Here is a 21,313-nt window from a genome sequence, read left to right as displayed (position 1 = left end):
TGGGAAGCAATTCGGCAAAAGGAGAATGTAGTTCAGTGGTGGAAGATTGTTTGGCATTCAGTAGCTTTTATGTTGTGTGCCTAAGCAAGCTTTTATGTTGTGGCTTGTTTTTAGAGATGCTATGATTACCAAAAGTATAATGTGGAGATGGGGCTTTATGGGTGATTGTCTTTGCCCTTTTTGCCGAGGCTGTTTGGAATCTAGAGAGCACTTATTCTTTGAGTGTGGGTTCAGCTTTCGTATTTGGAAGAATCTCTTATCTCTTTGTTTGGTGACTTAGCCAAAAAGATCTTGGAAAGACATTGAAAAATGATGTATAGTTGAGCTGAGAAAGGATAGTTTGTGGAGTAGATTGTGCATTTTAAGTTTGGGAGCTGCTATACATAATTTGTGGAAACACATAAATGATATTCTACATGGTAATGCTTTTTTTTTTTTATCAGAAGAGAGAATTTTTGCTAAGATCAAGTGGGAGATTCGGGCTCGTGTCACTGCCAAGGGTCCAAAGCATAGAAGTGCATCAACATTCTTAACTTCAAAAAAAAAAAAAAAAAATTGTATGAGTGCAAAAAAATGTAAACATGGACAAGCAAGGATCCCCATTTTAATGGCATGGGTAATATAGGCATAGAGTGCCAGTGCGCTTTAGGACGTATGTCAACTCGCTATCAATTTTGTGCTAGGTATTTACATCAATTTTGTGCTCAAGTCATCAGATGTTATTAAATGCACTATTTAATTTCCAGATTCATCTGGCACCTCAGCCTGTGTTTGTGTGTGTCGGAGAGAGAGATCTGTAAATTTGTGGTAAAAAATAAAGGCTGCCAATAATCTAGATATTAAAGACTGCCATTGCCCGCTTGAGGATAATAAAAGGAACCATAAACAAAGCCTAACCTGTTAGGCTTTATATTTTCACTATCTCCTGTCTGTATTTCTCACCAACTTTATATATTAATTAATTATATTGATTTTCTACTGAGGGAGACGTACAAGAGGAAACTAATTAGTAATTACACTACAAGAAATTTGGTCATTAGGAACTAAATTATAACACTTATCATTTAAAAAAAAAAAAGTATTAGGAACGACAAAAGAATTATTACTGATATATCGTCACTAGATTAGGCTATACTGCTAACAACAAAGGAATGAACTCCCAATTTGCTTAATATGGTATTCTCATAAAAACTTGGAAGATCAGCAAGTACATAAACATCAAGTACACCAAGCTTGGACATTCCATGTTTGCTGCCTGTTTCACAGTAAATTCCATTTAAAGAGAGGAAAAAGAAAAGAATTATATCAGTATTCATCGAAATATATATATATATATATATATATATATATATATATATATATATATATATATATATAGCATTAATAAATAAGTTATAACAAAGCACGCCCATATATATATACAGATGCTCATTGCATTGATTTATATAGATACACTTTTTCAAGTTGTCTCCAATTAAAGAATGAAATATTGATTAAGAAGAAAATGAACCTATGGCTTTACCTTCATAGCAGAGGAAGTAAGATAAATGGAAGCCGTTGAAGTTGATGAAGTATTTGATCGGGTAGAGAGCCCTACATTGTAAGACATTGTTCCATCAGGATGATAGAGACCATAATTCCTTTTTGAAGTCGGTCCAGGCTTCAAATCCTCATTGAACAAAGCAAATAAATGAACTTCAAGCCTCATCTTAGGCCTCAAAGGTGTCCCTTCATTTTCCAATTGCCTTCTGAACAAATTCCTATTGTAAGCCGCGGCATTCTCTATGGTTGCACCAACTTCGTGGGAGTCCCCTTTCGATGGCCAGCCAGTCTCTAAAACCAAAACCTCTAATATTCCACCATAGCCCATCCTATTGATAGCAAAACTGACTGCATCTACTTGAGCATACAGCATATTGTCATACCGTAGGTTGGTGTTAGGGTCTACCATTCCTGAGTTAGGATTAAAAAGCACATAGTCCAAAGAAATATTATTTGGATCGTCATTGTATGCAAAATATGGATAGCAATTGATCCAAAAGGGTGCTTTGGTGTTTGACAAGAACTGTAATACTTGTGACATGGTACTATAGACCTCGCTTTTGAAACTCCCGGCTGAAGGCGGAAAGGACTGTTCAAGAACCGCTAGAGAAATAGGCATGGAGACTTGAATGTGCGAGTCTAGGCCTAACTGGCCTAGAGCATTATGAATGTTGACCATGGCTGGAACAAGATACGTCATTAGGGTATCATCACCGCCAGTGAAAATCTCATTTCCTACTGCTATCCCAGTGATTCTGGTGGCAGGAAAGTAGGGCTTGATATGGGTGGTTACCCATTGAAGAACTTGTTGTGGATCCATTAGCTGAACTAACATTGCGTTTTCAACCGTGACAAGAAGTTCTATGTTGGAGTTGGCGAATGCAGTCAAAATTTGAGGATTGGTGTCGTAAATTCTTGTTTTTGTGAGTTTAAGAGCGCTTAGCAGTTTGAGGACCTTGTCGGGTGGTGGCAAATTATTGGCGACTTGACCATAGTTGATTCCAAGTGATGTTACTCCTTCCAAAAACCCAAAGCCTGCAGAAACACAAGTAATGAGAACAACAAAAATAAAATGAAAAACGTATTCATGATCTAGAGCAACTTGCCAACTAATAGTATAAAACGTAAAAGCAAAAACAGAACCAAAAAAACAAGAACAAAAGGGTACCTGAGAAGAAGAGAGAAAACATAAGAAACATATGGATCATGGCAATTCTACTATTAAGATTTGCCATTGATGATCACAGAGAGAGAGAGAGAGAGTGAGAGATTGAAGAATTTTAAGCAGAGCAGGAAGGACGGAAGATAGAGAGTTTTAGGTATATATGCTGCTATGGATTCCTTTCTTTTCTTGTTTGAAGTAGGTTTTCCTACTTTCTGGCAGTACTGCTTCCAATGGGGACGAAGAGCAATATTAACATGTTTCAATTGCCGAATAAAGTTACGATGATTCACTTCATCAAAATGTCTAAAATCTTTCATATATATGATTTTTTTTTTTTTTTTTTTTTTTTCATTATTCACATTGATGTTCAAACCTCATTATAACCACTCTATGTGACTACTACTTCTGCCATTTTCTTTGCAACAGAAGGGAAGATACTAGTGGAAGATATTGTCAAACTAGGCAGCGAAATAGAAGATGCTGATACAGCTGAAGCAGGGAAATCATAGGCATATGCACACCATTTAATTAATCATAGCTTTATCTTTCTGGTTGCATTGGCAGCTTGGTTGGAGCACATGATCTAGAGCAACTTGACAACTAATAGTATAAAACTTAAAAGCAAAAACAGAACCAAAAAAAAAGAAGAAAAGGGTACCTGAGAAGTAGAGAGAAAACATAAGGATCATGGCAATTCTACTATTAAGATTTGCCATTGATGATCACAGAGAGAGTTTTAGGTATATGTGCTGCTATGAAAGCAGAGCTGGAAAGTCGGAAGATAGAGAGTTTTAGGTATATATATATATATATTATGAATTAAAACTTTATAGAACCAAACAAAACAATTACAATCTCTCCAGTAAACACTGGAACAAGTTCTCCCAAAGGGAAAAACACAACCTACAGCAAAGCTGTAACAAAAAAAAAAAAAAAAAAAAAAAAAAAAAAAAAAAAAAAAAAAACCTCATCAAACCAACAACTCAAAGAACTACATTCTCAACAATCTATGCAAATTCCATCTATAAACAAGATCAAGATTCCTCACACTGCTCTTAGCTGAACCCTTAGCCAAAATTCTCGATCTAACTTCCCACTTAATCTGTTCTACAATTGCTGCTTTTGTTTTGAGAGTATGACCATGCAGCAAAGCATTTCTTTGATGCCAAAGGTGATAAACTGCCCCACCAAGACAAAGCTTACATAAACTGGATTTCAGACTCTTACCTCATAGCAGCAACACTCCACTGAGCAACTAGCTCCCAGTCCACCGGCAGATCAGTAACCAAACACTCAGCCATAAGAGCTCTCCATATTCTTCTACTAAAACCGCAGTTGAAGAAAAGATGACCTCTGTTTTCCTGTCTACCATGGCAAAACAAACACAAACTATCTCCAGCAAACCCCATATACACATCCTTTCTTTGGTAGTAATAGCATCTCTAAACACCAGCCAAAGAAGAAAAGCATGACGAGGTGTAGCCAAAGAGAACCACACACTTTTGAACCAATCAACCACAGGCTGCTTATCCCTTATTAATGCACAGCATAACTCTAGCGTATCTAAACTACTCAAGAGTCCTAGTGAATAAGTTATTATGTGGAGTTCTAGTTGTATTCAAAATCCTATCTAATTTCGTATTAGATTAGTGTTATCTATCTAAGGTATATCTAAACAACAGATAAGAATTATCTTGTAATCAAGGTTATCTTGTAACCTCTATATATACATCTATACACGCTCACCAGCTCGCCTCTGGCTCCTCCCACATTTTCACCTTCAGCGAACAATTCGTCTGGCTCGGTTCCCTCGACCTCGATCGGCAAGGCGCTCGCTGAGTCTCCAACAAGTCCTTCTAGCAATGATGCAGCCTTGAATAGAGTCGCCGCCATTGGATCCGTAGCCTCAGTGATCTTGGCCGCGGCTTTGTTGCTGTAGATCCCATCGGAGTTATGTTTCTCTGGTTGGCCTCCATTGTCCCAGATTTACTAGGGTTTGATTCTAGAACTAGTTCTATTTTTATTTTTAATGAAGGCAATTAAGAAACAGTCTTTTCACTTCCCTCTTGCAATTGATGTTTGTTTTGTGTTTGAGAATGCGGGGAAAATCAAATAAACTTGGCATGTTCCTTTTGATTTATGGTTCTTTGGCAAACAAACTGATCCTTACAGTTTTTGGGTTGTTCCTGCTTTCCCACTATCTTTTTCCCTTCCACCGGATCCATAGCCTAAGTGATCTTGTTCGTTTGTTTTTTTTAAAAAAAAATTATTTATTTGGGTTTGTTGGCGGTGATAGCGTTGGATGATGAATATTATTTGGGTCTGTGCTCTTGATTGGATTGAGTATGTTATTATTATTATGCAGACCCAGTTTGGATAACTGGTTTCACCCGGGGTACCCGGTTTTGGAGCAATAACCAGGAACCGACTCCGGGTTTACACCCCTATCCAATTCTCCTCCTAGCTCTTCTTCAATTCAAGTTGCGCCATATGTTTCTTCTGTCCAATCTTTGGACCCGGTACCTCCTAAACTACACCCTATGCGAACAAGATCTCAGAATAAATTCAACAGATTCGGCAACTCATAGATGGCATAGTTCGATATCCTCTTCCTCGAGCATTACTCTCATAATCTGTCCTTTTAGAACCTACTTGTTTCTCTAATGCTATCAAGGTCAGTGAATGGCGCAATGCCATGTAAGTTGAGTTTAATGCCTTACTCAAAAACCACGCGTGGTCTTTTGTTCCTCCAATGGTAGCCAAGAATGTTGTAGGCTGCAAATGGGTTTTTAAACAAAGAGAAAGGCTGATGGATTTGTCGAACATCACAAGGCAAGGTTGGTTGCTAAGGGATTTCACCAACATGTGAGTCTAGACTACGGTGAGACTTTTAGTCCTGTGGTAAAACCAACTACAATAAGAACTGTTTTGTCAATTGCATACTTTGTAGGCTGGTCAATCAATCAAATCGATATTCAGAATGCTTTTCTACATGGTATCTTGACTAAAGATGTTTATATGGCACAACCACCGGGCTTCATTCACCCAAATCATCCTCAGCACATTTGCAAATTGCATTAGGCAATTTATGGTCTCAAACAGCCCCTTCGGGCTTGGTTTTCTCGACTTAGTGGACAGCTACTCAAGCTAGGTTTTACCTGTTCCAAAGCTGATTCTTCCTTATTCATCTACCGCACAGCAGTAGTAACTATGTATTTACTCATCTATGTTGATGATATTATCATCATTTCTTCAGTTCCTACTGCCATTGATGAATTATTACAGCTTCTATGCATTGATTTTGCGGTTAAAGACTTCGGAAATCTACACTACTCCCTTGGAGTTGAAGTCCTACCCGTGAAGGCTGGTTTATTGCTCTCTCAACAGCGATATATTATAGACTTAATACACAAAACCAACATGGAGGATGTAAAACCAGTCACATCTCCCATGTCTTCATCCTCAGTTTTGTCCGCATTCACAGGTGATCCTATGGAAGACCCATCTCTATACCGCAGCACGGTTGGCTCCCTCCAATACTTGTCACTCACTTGTCCAGACTTGGCATTTGCTATCAATCATGTTTGTCAATTCATGCATCAATCAACCAAACTCCATTGGCAGGTTGTCAAGAGGATTTGTCAGTATCTAAAGCATACCATCACTCACGGGCTGCTACTGCAAAAGACTACTTCAACATCTCTTCAAGCATTCTCAGATGTAGATTGGTTAGGTTGCCCTGATGGCCGACGCTCAACAGGAGCTTATTGTGTTTTCCTTGGCTCCAATTTAATCTCTTGGAGTTCTAGAAAACAGCCAATAGTCTCCCGGTCCTCCACAGAGGCAGAATACAAATCCATCGCAAACACTGCAGCAGAATTACTTTGGATCCAATCTCTTTTGTGGTATCTTGGACTGAAGCTTCCTTCTCCACCAAAAATTTGGTGTGACAACATTAGTGCCACCTATTTGTTCGTTAACCCTGTTTTCCATGCACGTACTAAGCATGTGGAAATTGATTTTCACTTCGTTCGGGAACTAGTTGCTGCCAAGTCATTGGAAATCCTCTTCATTCCAAGTTCTGACCAGCTGGCGGATGTGCTTACCAAGCCTCTAGTCTCCAACAGATTTCATCTTCTTTGTTTCAAGCTCAACGTTCATTCACCCTTGCTGAACTTGAGGGAGGGTATTAACGCACAACATAACTCTAGCGTATCTAAACTACTCAGAAGTCCTAGTGAATCTCTTGATAGACCATCCAATTGATAAGGATGAGTAGATAAGTTATTATGCAGAGTTCTAGTTGTATTTAGAATCCTATCTAGGTTTGTATTAGATTAGTGTTATCTATCTAGGGTATATCTAAACTAGAGATAAGAATTATCTTGTAATCGAGGTTATCTTGTAACCTCTATATATACATCTATACACGCTCACTTCGATGAGCAAAAGTGAAACTGTTTTAACAGCAAAGTATTGTGAGTTCTTGTATCCCTTAACTGCTCCCAAGCTTCAGCACAAAAATAGACTCCACTTCTGGAATTCCAAATAGGTTGATCAACTTCTCCAATTTCAGGAAGCAGACTTTGAATCTGCACAATATTTTCTGATCTAGCATTCGGCCAGATGTGATTCAACATAGAAGCAACATAGAAGCTTGATTCCAAACTTCCAATCTTTTTATCCCCAGACCACCTTCCTTCTTTGGAACACAAATTTTCTCCAAAGCAACTTTAGCTTTGGCTCTAATATCTTGCCCACACCATAGGAACCTATTGAATTTTTGCTCCAGCAAACAAATGATTTTCTTGGGGAGAATAAAAACTCTCGTCCAAAAGACCAGTAGACTAAACAAAACATAAGAGAGAAGCTGAAGTCTGCCAGCAAAAGAAAGATGTTTAACAAGCCATGAATCAATCCTAGTAGAAATCTTGGTTAAAAGACTTTCACAATCAGCAGCTGAAAGTCTTTTAGTAATGAGAGGAATTCCCAGATATCTAACTGGAAGTGAGCCCTCTTTCATCTCCATCAACTCCAGAATATCCCCCTTTTTTGCTAGAGACTTTCCAGCACAAAAGATAGAACTTTTAGCTGGATTGGCCTGCAGACCCGAGAGGCCTTCAAACTCACCAAGAACACCTTTGATAGCTCTAATAGAATTCAGCTTAGCAGCAGAGAAGATCAAAAGATCATCAACAAAGCACTGATGATTAAGCTTAAGAGAATGGCATTTAGGATGAAATTGAAAATCAGGATTGATAATTGCAGTCTCCTCCAGCAAGAGAGAAAGGACTTCCATAGCCAAGACAAACAAATAAGGAGAAATGGGATCCCCTTGTCTAAGCCCTTTCCTTCCTGAAAATATCCAACTAAGGAACCATTAAGAGCAATAGAGAAGCTAGGGCTAGAGATGCATTCCTTAACCCAAGCTACAAATTTATATGGAGCTCCAAAGCAATGAAGGCAGTGAATGATAAAATTCCCACTAATGGAATCATATGCTTTCATAAGATCAACTTTTAAAGTGCACCGGGGCTTACCTTGCTTCTTGTGATAATCACACACCAATTCTTGTGCAAGAAGGATATTCTCTGCAATACTTCTTTTAGGAATGAATGCCCCTTGATTAGGACTAATAACATCATCTAGACCTGGGAGTAACTGATTGGCAAGGATCTTGGTGATACACTAGTAAATCAGGTTACAACAGGAAATGGGCCGATAGTCCCCCATAGAAGAAGGATTTTTCTTCTTAGGTACAAGGGTAATAATGGTAGCATTGACCTCCTTGAGCAGTCTACCAGTATTTAAAAATTCCATTATAGCATCAATAACCCCTTCTCTAATAACAGGCCAAGCTTTTTGATAGAATCCGGCTGAAAAACCATTCGGACCAGGGGCTTTATTCCTGTTCATAGAGAAGATAGTCTTACGAATCTCCTCTCTGGACACCCCTGCATTCATACCAGCAACACATTGGGGAGCGTTTTTTTTTTTTTTTTTTTATCAAATGGGAAACACAGCCAGCCTTACCCTGATTAAACTCATGAACCGACTCACCCAACAGTTTTTGATAAAAGCCAATGGCTACCTCCTTAATTCTCAGCATATCTTCCACTCTATTACCCTCTTCATCCTTTATCATCTTGACAAGGTTATAAGAATTCCTAACCTTGACAGATTTATGGAAAAAATAGTTATTTCCATCTCCCAAGTTAAGCCAATTATTCTTGGATTTTTGCTTTAGAAAATTCTCCTCAACAGAGGAAAGAGACACATAGGCATGCATGCATTCCCTTACCTTCCTTTGACAGTCCACATTGCCATGGGAAGCAAGGAAATAAGATTGAGCTTTCATTAGATCATCCCTAGCTTACAAAACTTTCTTTCCCAACCCTCCAAAGACTTCAATATTTTTAACTTTCAAGATCCTCTTAATAGCTTTCAACTTAGCATAGAGCTTATACATAGAGTATCCATCCACATCAAAGCTCCAGCCCTCAGCAATCCAATCCAGGAAAAGCTTATGATCCACCAAAAAGTTTAAGAAATTAAATGGTTTCGGACCAAAGCTAAGGAATTGCTCAACAGAAATCACAGCTGGAGAATGATCCGAAATACCCCCTTCTAGGAACTCCACTGAGGTATTTCCAAAAGTTTGCATCCACTCCAGGTTGGACATTACTCTATCCAACTCTTTAGACACAAAACACTCTCCAACTTGTTTATTGGTCCATGTATGAAAACAACCCGTGAAAGCAAGTTCTTCAACTTCCAACCTATTAATGCATTCCACAAATTCAGTTTCATAGCAAGTGAACACAATATTAACCCATTTCTCTTGCTGAAAACGAATCACATTAAAATCTCCAGTAAGCAGCCAAGGAATAGAACCAATAGATCCTTTTATATAATCCAATTCCTGCAAAAGTTTTCTTCTATCAGGACCTTGGTTAGCACCATAGACAACAGATAGCATCCACGGGCCCCTACAAGAGATAGGAATCACCTTACAAGTGATAACTTGCTCATGAATACCCACAGCATCAATGGAAGCTATACCTGGGTCCTAACAAACCCAAATTCTCCCCAACCAATGTGCACTATAGTTATGGAGAATCTCCCACCTAGGAATCATTGCATCTTTAACTTTGAGAACATTTTCCTGCTTAACTTTAGTCTCTACTAAGCAAAGAATGGAGATCTTCAATCTATTAACCATCTTCTTAACCTCCCTATGCTTAAAGGGCTTATTAAGGCCCCTTATGTTCCAAATGAGAACCTTCATAGCATAGTTGTAGGAGAGAAACCTCTCTCAGGGCTAGAACTCATCACATGTTCACCCACTTTAGCTTTCCCCTTATCCCTTGAAGACAAAGCCTTCTCAAACACATCCAGGAAAGTGGTAGGCGATCTGAGCTTGAACTCCTCCTCAACCCCATCTTCCAACTCTATCCTGCCTATAACATCAAAAGAGTTAGACAATCCGAATCCTCCAATGTTACCTTTCGATTTAGAAACCCCTGGAGGCTTCCGAATAGTCTTATCAAAAGATTCAACTTTCTGCACTACCTCAGGAATGGATTTCCTTGCAGAACCTTTAGCAGGACCTTTGGGAATCCATATCTTCTTCTCTCTTTTGGAGCAGGCATATGCAGCATGCCCGAAACCACTACATACAAAGCACTTAGGGGGTAACCAGGGGTACTCAACCCCAACACTAACTGAATCCCCATTCTTCCTGCAAATAACTATTTCCTTAGGACAATCAGAGTTTACATCAATTTCTACAAGAACTCGAGCAAATCCCAATCTCCTTTGTTCTTCAGTGACTTTATCTGCGTATAGAGGCTTTCCCACCCCACTAGCAACATGGCTAAGACATGTAGGAGTCCAAAATTCCATAGGCAAATGCATCAACTTCACCCAATCAGGAATTGAAGATAAAGTAAGTTTTAAAACTTGCATTCCTGGCCTCCATTTTCACAGAATCAAGGGTTTATTAGCCACATGCCATAGTTTTGCCTCTAAAACTTCATCACATGTAACCTCATCTGAAAATCTGAAGATATACATTCCATTCTCAAGAGAAAAAAACCTCGACTTCCCCATACTGCTTCCACATAATAGCTACCGATTTCTTAACAAGAAAGAAAGGGAGGGGCTTATCTAAGAATTGCCCAACTAGGATAGATTTCCACTTTGTAATCCCTTCTTCAATAGCCTCTTCAGGGGGGGACACAAAGACTTTACCGCCAGATTTCTTCAGGGCAAAGTTTTAGGTATATATGCTGCTATGAATTCCTTTCTTTTCTTGTTTGAAGTAGGTTTTCCTACTTTCTGGCAGTACCACTTGACTGCACCTGCGAATCTATTTGTAGACAACTATGTAAGAGTAATGCTACACATTACTCGCACCTGTGAGTAATGTGTGTAACATTACTTGTAAATTCATCATTACATGTTAAGACTAAAGTCACATTCAATATTGCAAGTTGACCATTAAATCAATAGAAGAATCTTTTGAATTCATGCCCCACTTAAGTCTGCATGCATATGTGATCCTGAAGTGCCAAACACATATGCATATGTTTGGCTCTTCAGGATCAAATATGCAGTGAAACAAATGCTGGTTATCCTATTTCATAGTTTAGGAGTCCTAAAATAAGGCTCCAGCATTTGAGAGTTTTTAATACTTGTGCTGAACATTTATCATATATCACCTCCTGTGCTAGATCAAGCAAATGCAAAATCATGTATTATTATCAATCTTCCCGCATCACCTGTCTTTCTAAGAAGAGTACTCTTTCACCCTCAAGATCATTACTTCCTACCCATAATGCACTAGTGTAATTTGCTAGTCTTCTAAAAGTCACTTGGTATATGTACTTTTGAATCCTCCTGCATATGCATCTCATTCCGTGACACTATGTTGATAAAGATAATTACCATCAACAGTTTACAAGTAAGTGTTTTGTCTTGTTGACTTCCATTACCCTCTTTCTTAAGAATTCATTACCATCTATTCTTTTTTCTTTCAAATCAACTTATTTTTGTCATTTTTGTGCCAGGGACTATGATGGGAAAGTGACAACTGAGGAGATTGCTTCTGCTGCAATGTACCTCAAGGACACCTTGGGAAGGAGGGTATTCAGGAACTTATTAGCAACCTTTCCAAGGATAAAGGTCAGTGGCAATAGGTTATTTCTTCCCTCTTCTGGTTCTCATCCTCTCCACCTAATAAATGTAAATCGTAAATGTCTATTAGCATGTCTAAAGTGTTCCAACTAAATAGGGATCGATGTCTACACAGACTTGTTAGAGATAACAGCTTTCTCATTTATATTTTCTTTTGATGCAATTAGAGACCGTGCGCCGCTCGTTGCGAACCGTCCAGACGAACTAAGTCAGGCGTCCACCACCTGGTGATAAGGTACCGTCCAGACGAGCCTGTTGAGCCGTCCGGACTTGCCACATTAATTTTATTTATTTAATCCATTTTTTCGCATTTATTCCATTTCTCATTCATTCTCACATATTTTCTCATTGTATAACTTATTTCTTTGGACCATAAAATATTCTTTGCGCATCCCATTGTATTTTCTAGTCGTCAAGTTAATTTTTAATTGTCTAACCCAATAAATTTTATTCCCAAAATAGCCAATAATATTCGGGACATCACATCGATTCTATTAATTGTTGCAGTATAGGCATAAACCCTAAATTTGATGGGTTGAGTTAAATTGGAGCTTTTAGGTGTTTAAACCCTAGATTATTAACTTGTGGATTAATTGAATTTAGAGTGTTAATTAATCCTAAGTTAACTATGGGTTTCAGAGAAAATGGGTAATCATGGGGTTAGGTCCTAATGTTAATGAGTTCTATAAAATTGAGTTTTTAATTAAAAACCTATGAGTGTTTTAAGTATTGGTCTAATTAATTAATGAGTAATAAAAGTAAACCCTAGAAACTACATAGGTTGCCATAGTGATGGGTTATTGAGACAAACCAAAAACCTAAGTGGTATTTAGAATTAAAAGTGTTTCAATTTAGTTTTAATGTGTTATTGCATTATGAAATGCAGTGGTACATTGCAAGTCATTGGCTAGGAAACCATAGTTGAGCCCAGTATCCGCACAGCCAAATGTGAGTATTTTATAGAAATGTCATTTGATATATCGTTTTGATTCGAACCGACAATATGTTGATGATATATGTTTTGGAGGATTTCAATATTTTCAAGTATGTTGAGATATGACAATAATGTTTAAGTGATTTAAGATATGAGTATGTAAACATGATTTGAGATATGTTTTGATGTTTTATTGCCTGTTGGGGTTGAGATTTAAATTACGCAAATTGTGATGGAGAAAATGAAATGAATATGAAAGCATGTTTTGAAGTGTGCTTTGATGTAGTTTTATGAGTTTGAAATGACAAATATGAATTGATATAGATTTCAATTGAGTTTATTGTATACTAAATTTAAGATATAAAATGAGAGATCTGTGATTGCAAAAATGACCCGTTGAAATATTAGTGTTTATATAAGAAAATTATGTTTTAACCGTATGAACATGAAATGTAAAGATATATTGATTTGAGCATGAAGCATGAGCTTGAGTGTGTAAAATGCATAAAAGACTATAATAATCGAACAAGTCTCCAACGTCACACAAACGGACAAGTCCATGAGGGCAAGCCCTCGATGCTGTAAAAATAACTAAAGACCACAGGGCCGACATCCCCTTTGGCACTACACTACACAGTGTGGTAAAAGACCATTGGGCCAGCATCCTCATTGGAACTATCTTGCTAAAGACCACAGGGTCGGTATCCTCTTTGGCACTACTTTGTAAAAGACCACTAGGCCAACATCTCCATTGGCACTATCTTGCAAAAGACCATAGGGCCGGCGTCCCCTTTGGCACCACATTGTAAAAGTCCTTTGGGCCGGCATACCTTTTGGCATAGTTTGTTGTAAAAGACCTTTGGGTCGGCATCCCCTTTGGCAGTGCATTGGATTGTGTTTGAATTACATGAGAATACATAGCATTGATTTATATAATGTTTAAGATGTTTTCATGATTATATGTAGTAGTTTTCATGCTAGACGGGTTAATATGCATATGAGTTTTAATGGACAAGAACATATGCATATTTCATTCGACTAGTCTGCATAAACGTTTTAAAAGCACTAAAGCTTGAATGTGCTTAGATACTAGTATTGCCCAAGGGTCAAAAATGCCTATAACTCTGTATAGTTATGTTTAATGCCTTAAGTTTTCCCACTTAGACGTGCTTGTATGCTAGTACTTCTCAAGTAGGAATGTCCGTATACATGTATGACTGAACTAACGAGAATAAAAGTAATATGTTATAGATGGGCTTGTATATATGCGATTCCCAAGCAATAGATTGGAATGCTTATATACGTTCATAGCTACATAGTATATGTTAAACCTACTGCAGCAGCTACCAATGAGGAAGCAGCTGTCACACACCTGGCTGCTCATGAAGCAGCACACACAGCAGCAATTGCACACGTAGCCCCCAAGGTGGCAGGATGCATGGCATCAGCCTTGACTACCAATAAGGCAACAGCAGCAAAATTGGTTGAGCACCAATCTGCTGCTACCAACTATGGAAACAATCCCTCGCTCTCTGTCAGCCTTGATGACAATATTCAGCCAGATCCTATTGAACGTGCAGCCACTAATTATGCAGCATATCATGCAAATGTGCGTGCTCCCAAAGGCACACATGAAAGGCAAGTGGCATGCAATCAAGTCATGCAATCTGCTCAGTATGGAAATATGCAGACACAAGGCAAGCCAATATGGAGACAGCTTGCACACGGCCCTGCAGTGCTCTCCAAGCATGCGACATCACAGCCAATTCATCCCCACCAACTCATAAGGAAAACTATTGATAGAGATCAATTCTGATTATGTATATCAATTCTGATTAATTGACAATCAGAATTGAACTTGCCTTTCTGAGTCCTATGTAGATTATTATATATTGATGTAACCTTGTATAGCAAATTAATCAAGCAAACAATTCTGCAATTCTTTATCTCTTTTATGGTATCAGAGCCTTCTTAGGCACACGCCCAAAACATCCTTTTTCTTTTCCTCTCTTGCAATGGCAGCCTCTACTTCCAATACCCTACCTGCTGCAATGACAAACTCCTCTCCTCCAAACCTTTCTTTTCATGAAAAGCTAGAAGGTCCCAACTATCTAAGTTGGACTACTCAGTTTCTCCCTATCCTTCGCATCCAAGAATCAATGAGCATTGTTGATGGAACCGAGCCATGCCATCCCCAATTCCTTGTTGATGACAGCAACAAGCAAACTCCTAACCCAGCATATGCCCTCTGGCAAAGAAAGGATCAAACTATCCTAAGCTGGATCAATATTACTCTCTCCAAGAAGGTCTTCTCTACTATCTATGGCCTAGAGACATCTCGACAGGTATGGATAGCACTAGCAAACCAATTTGCTAACCAATCCAAATCCAGGATTGCCAACCTCGAGAATCGGCTGCAGAGCCTACATCAAGGGTCCAAAAACTGCACCGATTATATGCACACTGCCAAAGAGTATGCTGACCAATTGGCAGCAGTTGGGAAGCCTATTCCTGATGAAGACCTCATCACCTATCTCACCAATGGCCTGAATTCCTCCTTCAACAGTTTCATCACCACCATTTCTATACTATCTCGGGACAAGCTGCTGACTTTTGAAGACTTCCAAGAAGAACTTCTCAATCACGAAATGCTAATCAACAATCAGCAAGTGAGAGTCGTAGACACCTCCACATTTGCTCTCTTCCACCAGAAGCCAGGCCACAGGTCCTCCTTACCAAGGTCTCGGGGAGGCTCATCCCAAAGATTCCCACCAAGACAATTTGGACCTAGAGCAAATGCAGCAACACCTACCACCAAGTACAATGCTGTGCCTCCACCTGCTAGATACAACAATTCTTTCAAACATCCTGCTCCTCGACCTGCACCAGATTCCAGGCCTATTCTCTCTACTGCTCCTCAGATTCCCTGCCAGATATGTGGCAAACTCAACCACCTCGCACTGGATTGCTTCCATAGGATGGACTACTCCTTCCCAGGAAGACGACCTCCTCCTCGGCTGCAAGCCATGGTAGCTCAATCCAACTTAGCCTATGAAGACCAAGAATGGTATGCAGACAGTGCTGCCAATGCTCACATCACCCATGACTTGGAGAATCTTCATATTCAGCAACCTTTCCAAAACACTGATGCTGTTGGAGTTGGAAATGGCACTGCCCTTGCTATAGCAAACTCTGGCTCTGCTACTCTTCACTCCCCTCACACTAAATTTCACCTTAACAATGTGTTGCACTGTCCCCAAGTTGCTGCTAATCTTGTTTCCATTCAGCGATTTTGTCTTGACAATGCTTGTTATTTCATCTTAAATGCCACTCATTATTACATCATTGATTTGCAGACTCAAACAATTCTGTTGGAAGGGAAGAGTGAGAATGGCATGTACCCTCTTTGGCTTGGGAAAAAGTCTCATGAAGGCAGCAAAGGCTTCACAGCTTTGTTAGGAATAAAAGCCAACTCCTTAGTGTAGCATTTGAGATTAGGACACCCCTCCTCTGAAATTGTAACCGGAGTGATTAAAGAAAATAAGTTGCCTCTTTCTTCTCTTGATATGAATAAAAGCTCTTCTGATTTGCATACAATTATCTGTGCTTCTTGTCAATTGGGAAAGGGAAAGAAACAGCCTTTTCTTGCATCTTTCGAGTCTCTGAATTTCCCCTTCAACTTATCCACACTGACCTATGGACCTCTCCCATTCCTTCTATAACTGGCTTCAAATATTATGTGGCTTTTATTGATGATTACTCAAGGTTTACCTGGATTTATCCTCTGCACCATAAGTCAGAAACATTTGACATCTTCACTAAATTCAAACTTCTAGTAGAAAACCAGTTCTCTACCAAAATCAAATAGTTACAATCCGATGGAGGAGGTGAATATACCTCCCTCCAATTCCAGCAATTCTTAACGCAGCATGGTATCAATTTCAGAAAATCATGTCCTTATACTTCTCCTCAAAATGGTCTAGTCGAGACGAAGCTAAGACACATACTAGAAACTGGACAGACCCTCTTGGCCCATGCACATCTTTCAAATCGGTATTGGGTCGATGCATTCTTCACTGCTGTGTACACCATTAATAGGCTCCCCATTACTGTCCTCAATCATATCTCTCCCTATGAGAAGCTATACCATACACCACCAAACTATCAAAAGTTCAAAGTTTTTTGCTGTCTCTGTTATCCTTTTATTGCCCCCCCATGGCCTTCACAAATTGGAATTTCGATCCAAACCCTGTATATTTCTAGGATATCAATATGCAGGTTATAAATGTCTGGACCCCGTGACAAACAAAGCTTACCTCTCTCCCCATGTTGTGTTTGATGAGACTTCCTTCCCTGCCAAGGATCCGGTTGCCTCACTTTTACCTTCTCAGCTCTCTTCTCAAGGTAAATCTGCTACTTCACTTATTTCTCCCTCATTGTTACCTACTGTCTTATTACCTGCTACTGCTTTGTCTAACACAATCTCTAACCCATCTCCTGATCCCTCACCGCCAGCCCCATCCACTACCTCAAGTCCCTTACCAACCACCATCACTCCTACCAACAGCTAATTCTTTCCTAATCCAATACTTCCAGCCTCTCCACTCAATTCCCCACCCTCTGCCTCTTCCCCTAATCCTCCCTTGTCTCCCTGTCTTCCCACTGCCTCTCCCCCTATCCTCTCTTCATTACCTGAGGCTACCTCTCAACCTCTTTTTTCCCATGATTCTGATTCTGTCACCCTGCCAACAGTCCATACTATTCCTGCCATTTCACAGCCATCCTCTTCTTTATCTACCTCTCAGAATGCTCCCCCTCTTTCATCTCATCCTATGACTACTCGATCCCATACCGGGGCTCTCAAGCCCACCCAATTCCCTGATTTTAAACTCTATCACACCAAATATCCCTTCTTGAGCTATCACTCTCTTCTTCCTGATACTGAACCTTCTTGCTACAGCAAGGCTGCCTCTGACCCTCGATGGCAAGCTGCCATGACTACTGAATATGATGCTCTCCTCTCAAATGGTACCTGGACACTCTGTCCACGGCCTGCAAATCAACATATCATCCATAACAAGTGGGTTTAGAAGATTAAAAGGAAAGCTGATAGATCGGTTGAAAGGTTTAAAGCCAGACTTGTTGCCAAAGGCTTTGAACAACAAGCTGGGATTGATTACACAGAGACTTTTAGTCATGTTATCAAACCAGCTACCATTAGACTCCTCCTTGCCCTGGCAGTCACATTTGATTGGCCCATTCGGCAACTAGATATATCTAATGCCTTTCTTCATGGCTCCTTGAATGAAAAAGTGTATATGGAACAGCCTCAGGGCTTTGTAGCTAAGGAGAATTCTGCTCTGGTATGTCGACTTCACAAGGCTCTATATGGCCTCAAACACCTAGAGCTTGGTACACTCGGCTGTCTCAATTCCTATTGGACCTTGGTTTTTCTGCCTCTCTTGTGGACACCTCATTGTTCACTCACATCTCTGATTCTATCAAGCTTTTTCTCCTTATATATGTTGATGATATCATTGTAACAGGTACTCACCCTCACCTCATTCGATCTCTCATCACCCGCATGCAGAGGGAGTTTCCTGTCAAGGACTTGGGACCCTTGAGTTATTTTCTGGGCATTCAAGTCACCAGGACTTCTGTTGGTCTTCACCTATGCCAGTCTAAATATGTTGCTGAAATCCTTGCTAAGACGCGTATGACTGATGCCAAGCCTACCAAATCTCCCTGTGCTTCCGACTCCAAACTCTCTAAGTTTGATGGTGAGCCGTTGCAGGATTTCTCTGAATACCGCAGCATCGTGGGAGCACTACAATATTGCACCTTAACTCGACCTGATATTGCTTACTCAGTGAATCAGCTTTGTCAACACCTGCATCATCCTACTTCTATCCACTGGTCTGCTGCCAAGCGTGTCTTGCGTTTCCTCAAAGATACAGCTGATCATGGCCTCCTATTTTCAAAAACCAACATGCACCTACATGCATTCTGTGACTCTGACTAGGCTGGATGCCCCGATGATAGGCGCTCCACATCCGGTTTTGCCGTGTTTCTTGGTAATTGTCTCATCTCTTGGAGTGCCAAGAAACAACCTGTGGTGTCTCGGTCTAGCACTGAGGCCGAGTACCGGTCCCTTGCCATTGCCACGGCTGAACTATACTGGATGCGTATGCTTTTCTGTGAACTCCATATCCCTCTCCGCACTGCTCCTGTTTTTTGGTGTGACAATGTGAGTGCCCTTGCTCTTGCTTCCAATCCGGTGTATCATGCCCGCACTAAGCACATTGAGGTGGATTATCATTTTGTACGTGAAAAGGTCCTCAACCGTGATGTTTCTTTGGCTTTCATCTCTACCAACGACCAAATTGCTGATATTTTCACTAAAGGTCTCTCCACTGCTCGATTTCATGTCCTTAAATCCAAGCTAAAGGTCGATTCTTCCCCCTTCACCTTGCGGGGGGATGTTAAACCTACTGCAGCACCTACCAATGAGGAAGCAGCTGTCACACACCTGGCTGCTCATGAAGCAGCACACACAGCAGCAATTGCACACGTAGCCCCCAAGGTGGCAGCATGCATGGCATCAGCCTTGACTACCAATAAGGCAACAGCAGCAGAATTGGTTGAGCACCAATCTGCTGCCACCAACTATGGAAACAACCTCGCTCTCTGTCAGCCTTGATGACAATATTCAGCCAGATCCTACTGAACGTGCAGCCACTAATTATACAGCATATCACGCAAATGTGCGTGCTCCCAAAGGCACACATGAAAGGCAAGTGGCATGCAATCAAGTCATGCAATCTGCTCAGTATGGAAATATGCAGACACAAGGCAAGCCAATATGGAGACAGCTTGCACACGGCCCTGCAATGCTCTCCAAGCATGCAACATCACAGCCAATTCATCCCCACCAACTCATAAGGAAAACTATTGACGGAGATCAATTCTAATTATGTATATCAATTCTAATTAATTGACAATCAGAATTGAACTTGCCTTTCTGAGTCCTATGTAGATTATTATATATTGATGTAACCTTGTATAGCAAATTAATCAAGCAAACAATTTTGCAATTCTTTTTCTCTTTTAGTATACTTACATGTGTTTCTAAAATATCGGTGTTTACCTTATCAGCTATGATATGTTTTTAAGGGAAAGATTTTCATAACTAAAAATGGTAGCTGTTACTGTAAACGAATGATAAAATAAAATGTCAGTTCTATGCGAAAACTTAGTGAGTTTTATACTACTGAGACCTCAGTTTATACCGCTGAGGTGGTGAACTAATACTTTCACTGTACGGATGTGGCTAACACCACAACTGTATAAATGATGTTCCTTTAGCTGTAGGTACCGCAGATTTAGAGGATGACCCCGTAGCACAGTACTTGGAATTTTTTTTTTTTTTTTTTGAATATACAGTACTTGGGATATTATGATTGAAGCTCACTGCGACAATTGTAATTGTTAGACCACAGGTTGTCCATCATTTTCTAGTCTTTTGTATATGGCTAGTGTCGCATGTGACATATGTATTTATGGAGCCATTATTTTGGTATGTAATTAATGTATGTTTAAGCCTTAAACTGATAGAGTTATGTATGGTCTTTTGTGTATACAGTTATGTTTATAGATATGCTTTCTGCTATTCAGTTATGTTTATGTTTCGCTGCATAGATGTGACTTTGTATATCAGGTACATATGATGGGATGTGTACCACATGTCGGCTGAACGACAAGTAGTCGTGCCACTGTGATGACTCATTTCTGTTTGTATAAAAGGAGAAAAAAAAAAAGAAAAAAAAAAAAAAAAAAAAAAAAGAAGAAGGTCGTCATAGAGGTATTGATGGTGATTCCCAAATATCGCAGAACATAATGTGATACAATGAGATAGAATGCAAAACAGAAACAAAGGGATTGTCTCCCAGATAACTAAAGAAGAACAAAGGCAGATTTTGATGGGGATCAAATGGTAGTTCATGTACCTTTATCTTTGGAGGCTCAAGCGAAGGCTCGTTTACTTATGTTTTCTCATATGAATCTCTTGTCTCCAACTATTGGGGATCCCATTTCCCTACCAACCCAAGATATGCTTATTGGGATCTATTTATTAAATATCTCAAACAAATCTCGAAATAACAGCGTTCCACAGAATATACGACTCATGCTCCTTTAAGTTCTTTAAATTCTGCGGAATGAATTATGTGAGGGAGTGGCAGCTTGTTTTGAAACCATATGGGTAGTTGAGAAACTTGCAACATGAAGAAATGCAATATATATATATATTAAAAAAAAAGAGGCAACTTTTCAATTTTATTATTATTATTGCTGATCTGGGTGCTACACGTCCATTGTAGCTTTTCTCAATCTTTGACTATGCGGCAAGGTTGAATGATGGTGGAAGTCCATATAGCCCAACAAAGTGGATGATGGTTGAAGAAGTTTCCAGTAAC

The 21,313-nt window shown here is 39.6% G+C and overlaps 1 protein-coding gene across 2 annotated transcripts in view; it reads right to left on the bottom strand.

Annotated features, from left to right (window-relative positions):
* Positions 1 to 1,510: 1,510 nt before the first annotated feature.
* Positions 1,511 to 21,313, bottom strand: part of LOC133867882 (glucan endo-1,3-beta-glucosidase 11-like) — a 28,121-nt gene continuing 8,318 nt past the window's right edge. Inside the window, exon 2 of one of the 2 annotated variants that reach the window (XM_062304653.1) lies at positions 1,511 to 2,577. In XM_062304653.1, the coding sequence (XP_062160637.1) occupies positions 1,511 to 2,577 (1,067 nt within the window). The remainder of the gene's footprint in view (positions 2,578 to 21,313) is intronic. The other variant, XR_009900224.1, reaches the window with a different exon arrangement.

This window comes from Alnus glutinosa, chromosome 5, assembly GCF_958979055.1.
Source record: "Alnus glutinosa chromosome 5, dhAlnGlut1.1, whole genome shotgun sequence".
Lineage (NCBI taxonomy): Eukaryota > Viridiplantae > Streptophyta > Magnoliopsida > Fagales > Betulaceae > Alnus > Alnus glutinosa.
This window is presented reverse-complemented; position numbering and strand designations above follow the sequence as displayed.